This window comes from Oncorhynchus masou, chromosome 11 (genome assembly GCF_036934945.1).
Source record: "Oncorhynchus masou masou isolate Uvic2021 chromosome 11, UVic_Omas_1.1, whole genome shotgun sequence".
Classification (NCBI taxonomy): domain Eukaryota; kingdom Metazoa; phylum Chordata; class Actinopteri; order Salmoniformes; family Salmonidae; genus Oncorhynchus; species Oncorhynchus masou.
This window is the reverse complement of record NC_088222.1, coordinates 18503191-18518477: the sequence shown is the minus strand read 5'-3', so window position 1 is coordinate 18518477 and position 15287 is coordinate 18503191. Positions and strand designations below refer to the sequence as shown.

At 48.5% G+C, this 15287-nt stretch overlaps 1 protein-coding gene across 5 annotated transcripts in view; it reads right to left on the bottom strand.

Annotated features, from left to right (window-relative positions):
- Nucleotides 1–15287, bottom strand: part of LOC135548251 (tetratricopeptide repeat protein 28-like) — a 153649-nt gene that overhangs the window by 81494 nt on the left and 56868 nt on the right. For all 5 annotated transcript variants that reach the window (XM_064977641.1, XM_064977644.1, XM_064977642.1 and 2 more), the window contains exon 3: nucleotides 3191–3338. In XM_064977641.1, the coding sequence (XP_064833713.1) occupies nucleotides 3191–3338 (148 nt within the window). The remainder of the gene's footprint in view (nucleotides 1–3190; nucleotides 3339–15287) is intronic.

The window sequence follows — 15287 nt, the reverse complement described above, 5'->3', positions numbered from 1 at the left end:
TCTTCCTCATTATCTTCCAATACTCTCTCGCTACTCTCTCTTCCTCATTATCTTCCAATACTCTCTCGCTACTCTCTCTTCCTCATTATCTTCCATCACTCTCTCGCTATTCTCTCTTCCTCATTATCTTCCATCACTCTCTCGCTATTCTCTCTTCCTCATTATCTTCCATTACTCTCTCGCTATTCTCTCTTCCTCATTATCTTCCATCACTCTCTCGCTATTCTCTCTTCCTCATTATCTTCCATCACTCTCTCGCTATTCTCTCTTCCTCATTATCTTCCATTACTCTCTCTCGCTATTCTCTCTTCCTCATTATCTTCCATTACTCTCTCTCGCTATTCTCTCTTCCATCACTCTCTCTTCCTCATTATCTTCCATCACCCTCTCGCTATTCTCTCTGCTACATTATCTTCCATTACTCTCTCGCTATTCTCTCTTCCTCATTATCTTCCATCACTCTCTCGCTATTCTCTCTTCCTCATTAAGTTCCAATAACTCTCTTGCTATTCTCTCTTCCTCATTATCTTCCATTACTCTCTCTCGCTATTCTCTCTTCCTCATTATCTTCCATTACCCCCCCTCTCTATTCTCTCTTCCTCATTATCTTCCATCACTCTCTCTTCCTCATTATCTCCCATCACTCTCTCGCTATTCTCTCCCCCTCATTATCTTCCATTACTCTCTCTCGCTATTCTCTCTTCCTCATTATCTTCCATCACTCTCTCGCTATTCTCTCTTCCTCATTATCTTCCATCACTCTCTCGCTATTCTCTCTTCATCAATAAGTTCCAATAACTCTCTTGCTATTCTCTCTTCCTCATTATCTTCCATTACTCTCTCTCGCCATTCTCTCTTCCTCATTATCGTCCATCACTCTCTCTTCCTCATTATCTTCCATCACTCTCTCGCTATTCTCTCTTCCTCATTATCTTCCATTGCTATTCTCTCTTCCTCATTATCTTCCATCACTCTCTCTTCCTCATTATTTTCCATTACTCTCTCGCTATTCTCTCTTCCTCATTATCTTCCATCACCCTCTCGCTATTCTCTCTTCCTCATTATCTTCCATTACTCTCTCGCTATTCTCTCTTCCTCATTATCTTCCATCACTCTCTCGCTATTCTCTCTTCCTCATTATCTTCCATCACTCTCTCTTCCTCATTATCTTCCATCACTCTCTCGCTATTCTCTCTTCCTCATTATCTTCCATCACTCTCTTGCTATTCACTCTTCCTCATTATCTTCCATCACTCTCTCGCTATTCTCTCCTCCACATTATCTTCCATCACTCTCTTGCTATTCTCTCCTCCTCATTATCTTCCATTACTCTCTCGCTATTCTCTCTTCCTCATTATCTTCCATCACGCTCTCGCTATTCTCTCTTCCTCATTATCTTCCATTACTCTCTCGCTATTCTCTCTTCCTCATTATCTTCCATCACTCTCTCTTACTCATTATCTTCCATCACTCTCTCGCTATTCTCTTCCTCATTATCTTCCATCACTCTCTTGCTATTCACTCTTCCTCATTATCTTCCATTACTCTCTCGCTATTCTCTCTTCCTCATTATCTTCCATCACTCTCTCGCTATTCTCTCTTCCTCATTATCTTCCATTACTCTCTCGCTATTCTCTCTTCCTCATTATCTTCCATCACTCTCTCGCTATTCTCTCTTCCTCATTATCTTCCATTACTCTCTCGCTATTCTCTCTTCCTCATTATCTTCCATCACTCTCTCTTCCTCATTATCTTCCATCACTCTCTCGCTATTCTCTCTTCCTCATTATCTTCCATCACTCTCTTGCTATTCACTCTTCCTCATTATCTTCCATTACTCTCTTGCTATTCTCTCTTCCTCATCATCTTCCATTACTCTCTCGCTATTCTCTCTTCCTCATTATCTTCCATCACTCTCTCGCTATTCTCTCTTCCTCATTATCTTCCATCACTCTCTCGCTATTTTCTCTTCATCATTAAGTTCCAATAACTCTCTTGCTATTCTCTCTTCCTCATTATCTTCCATCACTCTCTCGCTATTCTCTCTTCCATCACTCTCTCTTCCTCATTATCTTCCATCACCCTCTCGCTATTCTCTCTTCCACATTATCTTCCATTACTCTCTCGCTATTCTCTCTTCTTCATTATCTTCCATCACTCTCTCGCTATTCTCTCTTCCTCATTAAGTTCCAATAACTCTCTTGCTATTCTCTCTTCCTCATTATCTTCCATCACTCTCTCGTTATTCTCTCCTCCTCATTATCTTCCATTACTCTCTCGTTATTCTCTGTTCCTCATTATCTTCCATCACTCTCTCGCTATTCTCTCTTCCTCATTATCTTCCATTACTCTCTCGCTATTCTCTCTTCCTCATTATCTTCCATCACTCTCTCTTCCTCATTATCTTCCATCACTCTCTCGCTATTCTCTCTGCCTCATTATCTTCCATCACTCTCTCGCTATTCACTCTTCCTCATTATCTTCCATTACTCTCTCGCTATTCTCTCTTCCTCATTATCTTCCATCACTCTCTCGCTATTCTCTCTTCCTCATTATCTTCCATTACTCTCTCGCTATTCTCTCTTCCTCATTATCTTCCATCACTCTCTCGCTATTCTCTCTTCCTCATTATCTTCCATTACTCTCTCGCTATTCTCTCTTTCTCATTATCTTCCATCACTCTCTCGCTATTCTCTCCTCCTCATTATCTTCCATTACTCTCTCGCTATTCTATCTTCCTCATTATCTTCCATTACTCTCTCGCTATTCTCTCTTCCTCATTATCTTCCATTACTATCTTGCTATTCTCTCTTCCTCATTATCGTCCGTCTCTCTTTCTCCAACCTTTCTTCTTTTACTGACTCCTCTTTTGTGAGAACAAAAATGATAATTCTCACACCCTCATCTAACTCCATCTCACTTTTAATTTCTAAAGAAATTATGGATCGTGGGTAAAATAAGGGATGATGTCAAATTAGGGAATGATGACTCAGACTGATGGAACCTTCTCCAACTTATTTGGTTTATCTAGGAAAGGTTTCTAAACAGCCACGCTTTGCATTTCTGTATTTTCACTGAGACAAGTGAAGCCGTCTGATTCAGCGTGGATGATGTCACAAGATGCAGCTTCAGCTTAAGTAGTACAGATACTGCGTTATGACCCTGAGCACAAGTAAAACACACAGCGCACCTCGTAGTGGGGACTTCATGGCAGCCTCGACCATGCCCACCAATAGTTGGAGACTCTTGGGGTCCTGCGCCAGACCAGAGGCAAATGCTGCCAGGGCGTCGGCATGGCGACCAAGGTACTGCAGGGCCACGCCCTGACGGAAGTACGCCTGATGGAGGGAGAAGGAGAGGGGGGAGAGAGGGAAAAGGAGAGGGGGAGAGAGAGGGAGAAGGAGAGGGGGAGAGAAAGGGAGAAGGAGAGGGGGGAGAGAGGGAAAAGGAGAGGGGGAGAGAGAGGGGAAGGAGGAGGGGGGGAGAGAAAGGGAGAAGGAGAGGGGGAGAGAGGGAAAAGGAGAGGGGGAGAGAGAGGGAGAAGGAGAGGGGGAGAGAAAGAGAAGGAGAGGGGGAGAGAGAGGAGAAGGAGAGGGAGAAGGAGAGGGGGGAAGGAGAGGGAGAAGGAGAGGGAGAAGGAGAGGGGGGAAGGAGAGGGAGAAGGAGAGGGAGAAGGAGAGGGAGAAGGAGAGAGAGAAGGAGAGGGAGAAGGAAAGAGAGAAGGAGAGGGAGAAGGAGAGAGAGAAGGAGAGAGAGAAGGAGAGGGGGAGACAGAGGGAAATAGATATACTGGACCATGAGCTATTGATCCTCTCATTTTGCTCTCTCATCAATTTTTGGTCAAATAGATTGTACATGTATTAAACCATTTTTGTCTGCATAAAAAGAAAGGAATTAAATAATGAAACAATGGTTATTTAAATGAACACATTTATAATAACTCTAATAATACTGTTGAGAGAAAGAGGAAAACTAGCAACATCAGCAATTAGCACTACAGGAATACTGCTACTGACTGTGTGTGTGTGTGTGTGTGTGTGTGTGTGTGTGTGTGTGTGTGTGTGTGTGTGTGTGTGTGTGTGTGTGTGTGTGTGTGTGTGTGTGCGTATGCATCAGTCTATACTCAAAGCCCCCCACCATCTCATCTCCCCCCATCTCTTCTCTCCCCCCTATCTCCCCCATCTCTTCTCTACCCCCTCTCTTCTCTCCCCCATCTCTTCTCTCCCCCATCTCTTCTCCCCCCATCTCTTCTCTCCCCCATCTTCTCCCCCCATCTCTTTCTCCCCCCCATCTCTTTCTCCCCCCATCTCTGTCAGAACCCCATCTTCTCTCCCATCTCTATTCTCCCCCCATCTCTTCTCTCCCCCCCCATCTCTTCTCTCCCCCATCTCTTCTCTCCCCATCTCTTCTCCCCATCTCTTCTCCCCCCATCACTTCTCCCCCATCTCTTCTCTCCCCCCATCTCTTCTCTCCCCCCATCTCTTCTCCCCATCTCTTCTCTCCCCCATCACTTCTCCCCCCATCTCTTCTCCCCCATCTCTTCTCCCCCATTCTTCTCTCCCCATCTCTTCTCTCCCCATCTCTTCTCTCCCCATCTCTTCTCCCCCCATCTCTTCTCCCCCCATCTCTTCTCCCCCCATTCCCCCCCCATCTCTTCTCTCCCCATCTCTTCTCCCCCCATCTCTTCTCCCCCCATTCCCCCCCCATCTCTTCTCTCCCCATCTCTTCTCTCCCCATCTCTTCTCCCCCCATCTCTTCTCCCCCCATCGATTTCTTCTCCCCCCTTCGATCTGTCAGGACCCCATGAACCCTTACTACCTTATGTGATCTATATTCCCTTTACCTGCTGGCGGGACCTACCATTCAGGTAGGAGTTACACTTACCAGGGTCCATCCGATCCATACCATACATGGAGCAAGGTGTGTGTGTGTGTCTGTGTCTGTGTGTGTGTGTTTTGTGAGTGAGTGTGTGCGTATACATCAGTCTATACTCAAAGCCCCCACCAGTACTATAACGATGCCAAATTCACAAACTGCTCTCTCTGACAGCAGGTCGAGTCCACCCCCACCATCTCATCCCCCCTCCCCATCTCTTCTCCCCCCATCACTTCTCCCCCCATCTCTTCTCCCCCCATCTCTTCTCCCCCATCTCTTCTCCCCCCATCTCTTCTCCCCCCATCTCTTCTCCCCCCATCTCTTCTCCCCCATCTCTTCTCCCCCCATCTCTTCTCCCCCCATCTCTTCTCCCCCCATCTCTTCTCCCCCCATCTCTTCTCCCCCCATCTCTTCTCTCCCATCTCTTCTCCCCCCATCTCTTCTCTCTCCCATCTCTTCTCCCCCGTCTCCCCCCATATCTCTTACCCCCCCATTTCTCCCCCCCTTCGATCTGTCAGAACCCCATGAACGCTTACTACCTTATGTGATCTATATTCCCTTTACCTGCTGGTGGGACCTACAATTCAGGTAGGAGTTACACTTACCAGGGTCCATCCGATCCATACCATACATGGAGCAAGGTGTGTGTGTGTGTGTGTGTGTGTGTGTGTTTGTGTGTGTGTAGAGCAGAGGATGCACGTTGGATGAACAGATGCTTCAATTACCGCTCCTTACTCCCATTAATCAAGAACAGATGGCAACGCAACAGTGATTGAGAGAGAGGGGGAGAGATATAGGTGAGAGATGAGTGGAGAGACAGGGACAGAGGGAGAGAGAGAAAGAGAGAGAGGGGGAGAGACATGGGTGAGAGATGAATGGAGAGGGAGGGAAAGAGGGAGGAGAGAGAGGGTGGGGTGGGATAGAGGGGAGAGGGGAAAGAGGGAGGGTGAGAAGGAGAGAGAGCGGTGGGATAGAGGGAAAGAGGGAGGGAGAGATGGAGAAGAGAGAGGTGGGATAGAGGGAAAGAGGGAGAGAGAGAAGGAGAGGGGAAGAGAGATGGGATAGAGGGAGAGGGGAAAGAGGGAGGGAAAGAAGGAGAGAGAGTGGTGGGATAGAGGGGAAGGGGAAAGAGGGAGGAGAGAATGAGGAGGGAGCGGTGGGATAGAGGGGAGAGGGAAAGAAGGGAGAGAAAGGAGAGAGAGAGGTGGGATAGAGGAAAGAGGGAGGGAGAGATGGAGAGAGAGAGGTGGGATAGAGGAAAGAGGGAGAGAGAGAAGGAGAGGAGAGATGGGATAGAGGGGAGGGGGAAGAGGGAGGGAAGAAGGAGAGAGAGCGGTGGGATAGAGGGGAGAGGGAAAGAGGGAGGGAGAGAAGGAGAGAGAGCGGTGGGATAGAGGGAAAGAGGGAGGGAGAGAAGGAGAGAGAGGTGGGATAGAGGGGAAGAGGAGAGAGAGAGGAGGAGAGAGAGATGGGATAGAGGGAAAGAGGGAGGGAGAGAAGGAGAGAGAGGGAGGTGGGATAGAGGGAAAGGGGAGGGAGAGGGAAAGAATACACGGTCCCCATAGGGGGAAACCAGGGAGAGAGAGAGGAGAGAGAGATAAAACAACAAGAACTGGGATAGAGGGGAAGAGGGAGAGAAGAGGGAGAGAGAGAGGGAAGAGAGAGAAGTGGGAATTTAACACTAATGGGAAGAGGGAGAGAGCGGTGGGATAGAGGGGAGAGGGAAGAGAGGGAGGAGAGAAGAGAGAGAGGTGGGATAGAGGGAAAGAGGGGGAGAGAGAAGGAGAGAGAGAGGTGGGATAGAGGGGAAAGAGAGGGGGAGAGAAGGAGAGAGAGAGGGAACAGGGATCAAGGGGAAAGAGAGAGGGAGAGAAGGGGATAGAGGGGAGAGGAGAAGAGGGAGGGAGAGAGGAGAGACAGAGCGGTGGGATAGAGGGGAAGAGGGAGGGAGAGATGGAGAGAGAGGTGGGATCGAGGGGAAAGAGAGAGGGAGAGAAGGGAGAAAGAGGGATCGAGGGGAAACCTCTCTTTCCCTCTTCTCTCTTGAGGGAGGGAGAGACATAGGGAGAATAGGTGGGATCGAGGGGAAAGAGGGAGAGAAGGAGAGAGAGAGGTGGGATCGAGGGGAAAGAGAGAAGGAGAGAAAAGAAGAGGTGTGATCGAGGGGAAAAAGGGAGGGTGAAAGGAAAGAGAGGTGGGATCGAGGGAAAGAGAGAGGGAGAGAAGGAGGAGAGGTGGAATAGAGGGGAAAGGGGAGATAGAGAAGGAGAGAGAGAGGTGGGATAGAGGGAAAGAGGGAGGGAGAGAGAGAGAGCAGTGGGATATAGGGAAAGAGAGGGAGAGAAGGAGAGAGAGACGGTGGGATCGGGGGAAATCCAAAGGGAGGGAGAGAAGGAAAGAGGAGGTGGGATAGAGGGGAAAGAGGGAGAGAGAAGGAGAGATAGATGTGGGATAGAGGGAAAGAGGGAGGGAGAGAAGGAGAGAGAGGGTGGGATAGAGGGGAAAGAGGGAGGGAGAGAAGGAGAGAGAGAGGTGGGATAGAGGGAAAAGAGGGAGAGAGGGGAGAGATAGATGGGGATAGAGGGAAAGAGGAGGGAGAGAAGGAGAGAGAGGTCAGGTGGGATTCAGGGGAAAGGGAGGGAGAGAAGGAGAGAGATACTGCCAGGTGGGATAGAGGGAAAGAGGAGAGAGAGAGAAGGACCTCCAGACACGAGGCGGAGGAGGTGGGATAGAGGGAAAGAGGGAGAGAGAAATGAATCTTAAGGGAGAGAAGTGTGGGATAGAAACTGGGAAACCTTGAGGGAGATGAGAAGGAGAGAGAGGTGGGATTCAGGGGAAAGAGGGAGAGAGAGAAGGAGAGAGAGGCTTGTGGGATAGAGGGGAAAGAGGGAGAGAAGGAGAGAGAGAGGTGGGATAGAGGGAAAGAGGGAGAGAGAAGGAGAGATAGATGTGGGACAGAGGGAAAGAGGGAGGGAGAGAAGGAGAGAGAGAGGTGGGATTCAGGGGAGGGGAGGGAGGAGAGAAGGAGAGAGAGAGGTGGGATAGAGGGAAAACCTTGAGAGAGACTGGGATAGAGGGGTGGGATAGAGGAAGAGGGAGGGAGAGAGGAGAGAGAAGGTGGGATTCAGGGGAAAGGGGAAAACCTGGAGAGAGGAGAGGGGGATGGGATTCAGGGGAATAAAGGGAGAGATATGGGACCAGGGATAGAGGGGAAAGAGGGAGGGAGAGAAGGAGGAGAGAGAAGATTTGCCCCAGCACACAGGGGGATAGAGGGCAACGTCTTCTCTTATGGTAGGCCACCAGAAGAAGGAGAGAACTCCAGGGTGGGATAGAGGGAACAGGGGAGGGAGAGAAGGACCTGGAGTCCTCACTGCCTTGGGATAGAGGGGGCCTCCTTTAGGGAGGGAGAGATCGGAGAGCAGAGGAAGGACAGGCATGGGATAGAGGGGCAGAGGGAGGGACAGGGCATCCGAGAGATTCTTCGAGGTGGGATAGAGGGGAAAGAGGGAGGGAGAGAAGGAGAGATCCACCACAAATGGTTCATCCGTCAGAGAGGTGGGATAGAGGGGAGAGGGGTGAAAGAGGGTGGGAAAGAAGGAGAGAGAGCGGTGGGATAGAGGGGAGGGAGAAGAGGGAGGGAGAGAAGGAGAGAGAGAACCTCTGATGCGTGGGATAGAGGGAAAGAGGGAGAGAGGAGAAGGAGAGAGAGGTGGGATAGAGGGAAAGAGGGGGAGAGAAGGAGAGAGAGGTGGGATCAAGGGGAAAGAGAGTGGGATGGGATGAGGGGAAATCCTTAGGGAGGGGGGGAGACAAGACAAGGTTCATGTTTTAGAAGCAGGGACTGTGTCAACTGAGAGACTCAATACTGGTTCATGATGCATAGCTTAATATCTAGCACAACTCAACTCCTCAATGCTTTACCACACCAATACACCATCCCCATTATCTACCTTAAGTGCAGTAAAACCAAACCTGTTACTCAGTCTGAGAATACTGTCTGCATGAGAGAGATAAAACAACAAGAACTGACTGGTTCATACATTTAAAGGAGACTAAGCCTCTATTTGCCCTGAGCCTTACTGAACTGTGCAGTGTCTCTCTCCCTGGTGCCCTAAGGACCAGCTGCTCCTCTCACTAAGTGGAGAATTTAACACTAATTAAGAAGTAAATTACAGTAATACTGAGGGAGGAGAGAGAGTGGGAACAGAGAGAGAGAGACAGAGAGAGGAGAGAGAGAGAGAGTGGGAACAGAGAGAGAAAGAGGAGGAGAGACAGAGAGGAGAGACAGAGGAGAGTGTGGGAACAGAGAGAGAGAGAGAGAGAGGAGAGAGAGAGAGAGGAGAGAGTTGGAACAGAGAGAAAGGTTAGAGGAGAAGAGACAGATGAGGAGAGACAGAGGAACAGATGGGAACAGAGAGAGAGAGAGACAGAGACAGAGAGAGACAGAGAGAGACAGAGAGAGCAGTGATCTATGATGAGATGAGGAGAGGAGGGGAGGTTGGGGGAAGGTAGGAATTTATTGATCAGTATTTAAACCTCTCTTCCCCTCTTCTCTCTCTTGGGGAATGGGGTCATTAGCTGATTGACATAAGGGAGAATAAAGCAGAGGGGTAGCCTAAATGAAAAAGCAACAACTAATTGTACATTCAAAACACTGAACTTTCAACTTTGACCCCTCTTCTCAATCCCAGGTGCCCTTGCTGTGGCTCTCTAGCTCTGACCTCTCTCACTGTTACAATCTGCTAGCAGCCCCGCTAACAGTCAGGCTGCCAGAAGGAAGAGAAAATAAGGGAATTCCTTTGGGTCACATGGGGAATAAATGAGTGTGTGTCAAAGAAATGCTATTGATCCTCGCTAGTGAAGTAAAGTAGGACGCCAGTGTGTGTGTGTGTGTGTGTGTGCGTATGTGCGTGCGTGTGTGCGCGTGCGTGTGTGTGTATGTATGTGTGTGTGCGCGTGCGTGAGGCGCACAGCAGTGTGTGTATGTATGTGCGTGCGTGTGTGCGCGTGTATGTGCGTGTGTATGTATGTGCGTGCGTGTACAAACACCAAAACTAGACAAAACAAAACAGTGCGTGCGTGTGTATGTATGTGCGTGCGTGTGTATGTATGTGCGTGTGCGTGTATGTATGTGCGTGCGTGTGTATGTGTGTGTGTGTGTATGTATGTGTGTGTGTGTATGTATGTGTGTGTGTGTGTATGTATGTGCGTGCGTGTGTATGTATGTGCGTGTGTGTGTATGTATGTGCGTGTGTGTGTATGTATGTGCGTGCGTGTGTATGTATGTGCGTGTGTGTGTATGTATGTGCGTGCGCGTGTGTATGTATGTGCATGTGTGTGTGTATGTATGTGCGTGCGTGTGTATGTATGTGCGTGCGTGTGTATGTATGTGCGTGCGTGTGTATGTATGTGCGTGCGTGTGTATGTATGTGTGTGTGTGTATGTATGTGCGTGTGTGTGTATGTATGTGTATGTGCGTGTGTATGTATGTGCGTGCGTGTGTATGTATGTGCGTGCGTATGTGCGTGCGTGTGTATGTATGTGCGTGTGTGTGTATGTATGTGCGTGTGTGTGTATGTATGTGCGTGCGTGTGTATGTATGTGCGTGCGTGTGTATGTATGTGCGTGCGTGTGTATGTATGTGCGTGTATGTGTATGTATGTGAGTGTGTGTATGTGTGTGTGTATGTATGTGCGTGCGTGTGTATGTATGTGCGTGTGTGTGTATGTATGTGCGTGCGTGTGTGTATGTATGTGCGTGCGTGTGTGTATGTATGTGTATGTGTGTGTATGTTGCGTGCGTGTGTATGTGCGTGCGTGCGTATGTATGTGCGTGCGTGTGTATGTGTGTATGTGTGTGTATGTATGTGCGTGCGTGTGTGCGTGTATGTGTATGTGTGTGTATGTGTGTGCGTGCGTGTATGTGCGTGTATGTGTGTGTATGTATGTGTAGTGTGTGTATGTATGTGCGTGCGTGTGTATGTATGTGCGTGCGTGTGTGTGTATGTGCGTGCGTGCGTGTGTATGTATGTGTATGTGTGTGTATGTATGTGCGTGCGTGTGTATGTATGTGCGTGCGTGTGCGTGCGTGTGTGTATGTATGTGCGTGTGTGTGCGTGTGTATGTATGTGCGTGTGTGTATGTATGTGTATGTGTGTGTATGTATGTGTATGTGTGTATGTATGTGCGTGCGTGTGTATGTGCGTGTATGTGCGTGTGTATGTATGTGTATGTGTGTATGTATGTGCGTGCGTATGTGCGTGCGTGTGTATGTATGTGCGTGCGTGTGCGTGTGTATGTATGTGCGTGCGTATGTATGTGCGTGCGTATGTGCGTGCGTGTGTATGTATGTATGTGCGTGCGTGTGTATGTGTGTATGTATGTGCGTGCGTGTGTATGTATGTGCGTGTGTGTGTATGTATGTGCGTGCGTGTGTATGTATGTGCGTGCGTGTGTATGTATGTGCGTGCGTGTGTGTGTATGTGCGTGTGTGTGTATGTGCGTGTGTATGTATGTGCGTGCGTATGTATGTATGTGCGTGCGTGTGTATGTATGTGTATGTGCGTGCGTGTGTATGTATGTGCGTGTGTGTGTATGTGCGTGCGTGTGTATGTATGTGCGTGCGTGTGTGTGTATGTGCGTGTGTGTGTATGTGCGTGTGTGTGTATGTGCGTGTGTATGTATGTGCGTGTGTATGAATGTGCGTGCGTGCGAGATTGACTGGGCCATTTTGAAGCTTTTCTGTTTGTTGTGAGTCAATAGGTGATGACCAGACCACAGAGAAGGATAAATAATACAGTATTTCAGAATGTGACCCACCATTACTGAATGATCAGACTGGGAAGAAGAGTGACATTCACAATCTCCCCCTATCTGCAAGCATGACCAATGGCATAACACCTTATTGATATGTCAATTCCACCCACCAATAGCAATACATAAACTTTGAATACATACTCCTGCAGTGTGAAGTGGACACATTACCAACCCTGTTACACACCTCATGCATGCACACTCACTCTACCAACCAGCACCATTCAGTAATGTACAGCTCACTGTCAATATATCCCAACTAGTCTATAGAGGTAGACCCAGCTACTGTTTACATCCTACTATGACAGTGAGGGAGACATTGAACAAAAGACCTGTTATATCAACCGATGTCGGCCTTTCAATTATACCTCGTTCTCTCTCCTCTCTCTCAGCTCTACCTCGTTCTCTCTCCTCTCTCTCAGCTCTACCTCGTTCTCTCTCCTCTCTCTCAGCTCTACCTCGTTCTCTCTCCTCTCTCTCAGCTCTACCTCGTTCTCTCTCCTCTCTCTCAGCTCTACCTCGTTCTCTCTCCTCTCTCTCAGCTCTACCTCGTTCTCTCTCCTCTCTCTCAGCTCTACCTCGTTCTCTCTCCTCTCTCTCAGCTCTCCCTCGTTCTCTCTCCTCTCACTCAGCTCTACCTCGTTCTCTCTCCCTCTCAGCTCAGCTCTACCTCGTTCTCTCTCCTCTCTCTCAGCTCCACCTCGTTCTCTCTCCTCTCTCTCAGCTCTACCTCGTTCTCTCTCCTCTCACTCAGCTCTACCTCGTTCTCTCTCCTCTCTCTCAGCTCTACCTTGTTCTCTCTCCCTCTCTCTCAGCTCTACCTCGTTCTCTCTCCTCTCTCTCAGCTCTCCCTCGTTCTCTCTCCTCTCACTCAGCTCTACCTCGTTCTCTCTCCTCTCTCTCAGCTCTACCTCTTTCTCTCTCCTCTCTCTCAGCTCTACCTCGTTCTCTCTCCTCTCTCAGCTCTCCCTCTTTCTCTCTCCTCTCACTCAGCTCTACCTCGTTCTCTCTCCTCTCACTCAGCTCAGTTGTTGTGTGTGTTACTCAATTCAGTTGTGTGTGTGTGTGTGTGTGTGTGTGTGTGTGTGTGTGTGTGTGTGTGTGTGTGTGTGTGTGTGTGTGTGTGTGTGTGTGTGTGTGTGTGTGTGTGTGTGTGTGTGTGTGAGCCAGCCAATATGTGATCATGTCACGCTCATTGTCTGCCAATTACTGTTCAATTTACCACCACAAGATCCTGCAATGAGATTGTGAGAAACCCAAACACAGACTTATCCCTCACTCTCATTCCTCTCTCTTTCTCTCCCCTCTCTGTTCCTTTCTATCTCTCAAACATCTTTCTCTCATACTCTTCCCTCTCTCACTCTGTTCCTTTCTATCTCTCAACCATCTTTCTCTCACACTCTTCCCTCTCTCACTCTGTTCCTTTCTATCTCTCAACCATCTTTTTCTTTCTCTCAACCATCTCTCACACTCTTCCTTTCTCTCACTCTGTTCCTTTCTATCTCTCAACCATCTTTCTCTCACACTTTCTTCCCCTCTCTCTCACCATCTCTGTTCCTTTCTTTCTCTCAACTATCTCTCTCACACTCTTCCTCTCTCTCACTCTGTTCCTCTCTTTCTCTCCCTTTATCTCTTTCTCTCCTGAGAGGTCCCATATTGCTCTTGGTCTTTTCAGTCATTGTGACATTTGTTCTCCCACTGCCTGCCACTAAGACTATGTAATGAACACCACTGGCTGTTGCAAACACACAAACACACAACAAGACACACACACACTCCTTCAAACTCCTAGTGAATGGCACAAGCATATTTCTCTGAATTATTTAACATTACAAATGACATTGTCACGTCACACCTGGCGGGGTCTGACCACGTGCTGCGAGCTAACAGAGTCCCATATTTTGTGCGTGTATATATATATATATATATATATATGTGTGTGTGTGTGTGTGTGTGTGTGTGTCTATACTGCAACCCATCGTCAAATCTCACACACACAGGGTAGAGTGCAGTATTGTCCCAGAAGCACCTCCAAGGTTTGGCACAGGTACAATGGACATGCTAAAAATAACCTCACCCCAACCCCCCCCCCTCTCCGTTATCCTCATCACTGCATCGGCACTCTCAAGAGATTGAGAATGTTCTTCTTAGAGAGCAGTCCTTAATAGTCCGGAAGAGAGGAAGAGAGGAGGAGAAGAAGAGAGGAAGAGAGGATGAGAGGAGGAGAAGAAGAGAGAAAGAGAGGATGAGAGGAGGAGAAGAAGAGAGGAAGAGAGGAGGAGAAGAAGAGAGGAAGAGAGGATGAGAGGAGGAGAAGATGAGAGGAGGAGAGGAAGAGAGGATGAGAGGAGGAGAGGAAGAGAGGAGGAGAGGAGGAGAAGAAGAGAGGATGAGAGGAGAAGAAGAGAGGAAGAGAGGATGAGAGGAGGAGAAGATGAGAGGAGGAGAAGAAGAGAGGAGGAGAGGAGGAGAAGATGAGAGGAGGAGAGGAGGAGGAGAAGAGAGGATGAGAGGAGGAGAAGATGAGAGGAGGAGAGGATGAGAGGAAGAGAGGATGAGAGGAAGAAGAAGAGGTGAGAGGGTGAGAGGAGAGGAAGAGAAGAAGAGAGGAAGAGAGGAAGAGAGGAGAAGAAGAGAGGAAGAGAGGATGAGAGGAGAAGAGAGGAAAAGAGGATGAGAGGAGGAAGAGAGAAGAGAGGAAGAGAGGAGGAGAGAGAGGAGAGGGAGGAGGAGAAGAGAGGAAGAGAGGATGAGAGGAGGAAGAAGAGAGGAAGAGAGGATGAGAGGAGGAGAAGAAGAGAGAAGAGAATGAGGAGGAGGAGAAGAAGAGAGGAATAGAGGATGAGTGGAGGAGAAGAGAGGAAGAGAGGATGAGAGGAAGAGAAGAAGAGAGGATGAGAGGAGGAGAAGAAGAGTGGAAGAGAGGAGGAGAAGAAGAGAGGAATAGAGGATGAGAGGAGGAGAAGAAGAGAGGAAGAGAGGATGAGAGGAGGAGAGGAGGAGAGGAAGAGAGGAAGAGAGGATGAGAGGAGGAGAAGAAGAGAGGAAGAGAGGATGAGAGGAGGAGAAGAAGAGAGGATGAGAGGAGGAGAAGAAGAGAGGAAGAGAGGATGAGAAGAAGAGAGGATGAGAGGAGGAGAAGAAGAGAGGAATAGAGGATGAGAAGAGGAGAAGAAGAGAGTATGAGAGGATGAGAGGAGGAGAAGAGAGGATGAGAGGAGGAGAAGAAGAGAGGAAGAGAGGAGATGTCTGGAGCCTCCAGTTCACACAGGTGCCTCTAATCACCTACAGATTTGACTAATGGAGTACACACACACACACACATACACAAGGGGTTCATCAGGGTTGCGAGCCAACACACTAACGAGCACCAGAGATCACTGTCAGCCTCGGAGATCAGAGCTCATTTAAATAAAACATCTAAACAGGAACAAGATCTCTCCATCTTCGCACCCACACAGCCACCACATACTTTCATGGCTGGGGTGAGAATGGTACATCTACGCTCGGTTGACATGAAAGAAAAACTATTTGATTTCTGCTCCTCTTCAGAGAAAAGAGAAAGGTAGAAAGGAGAATAGAGACGGCGGGAGAGAAAAA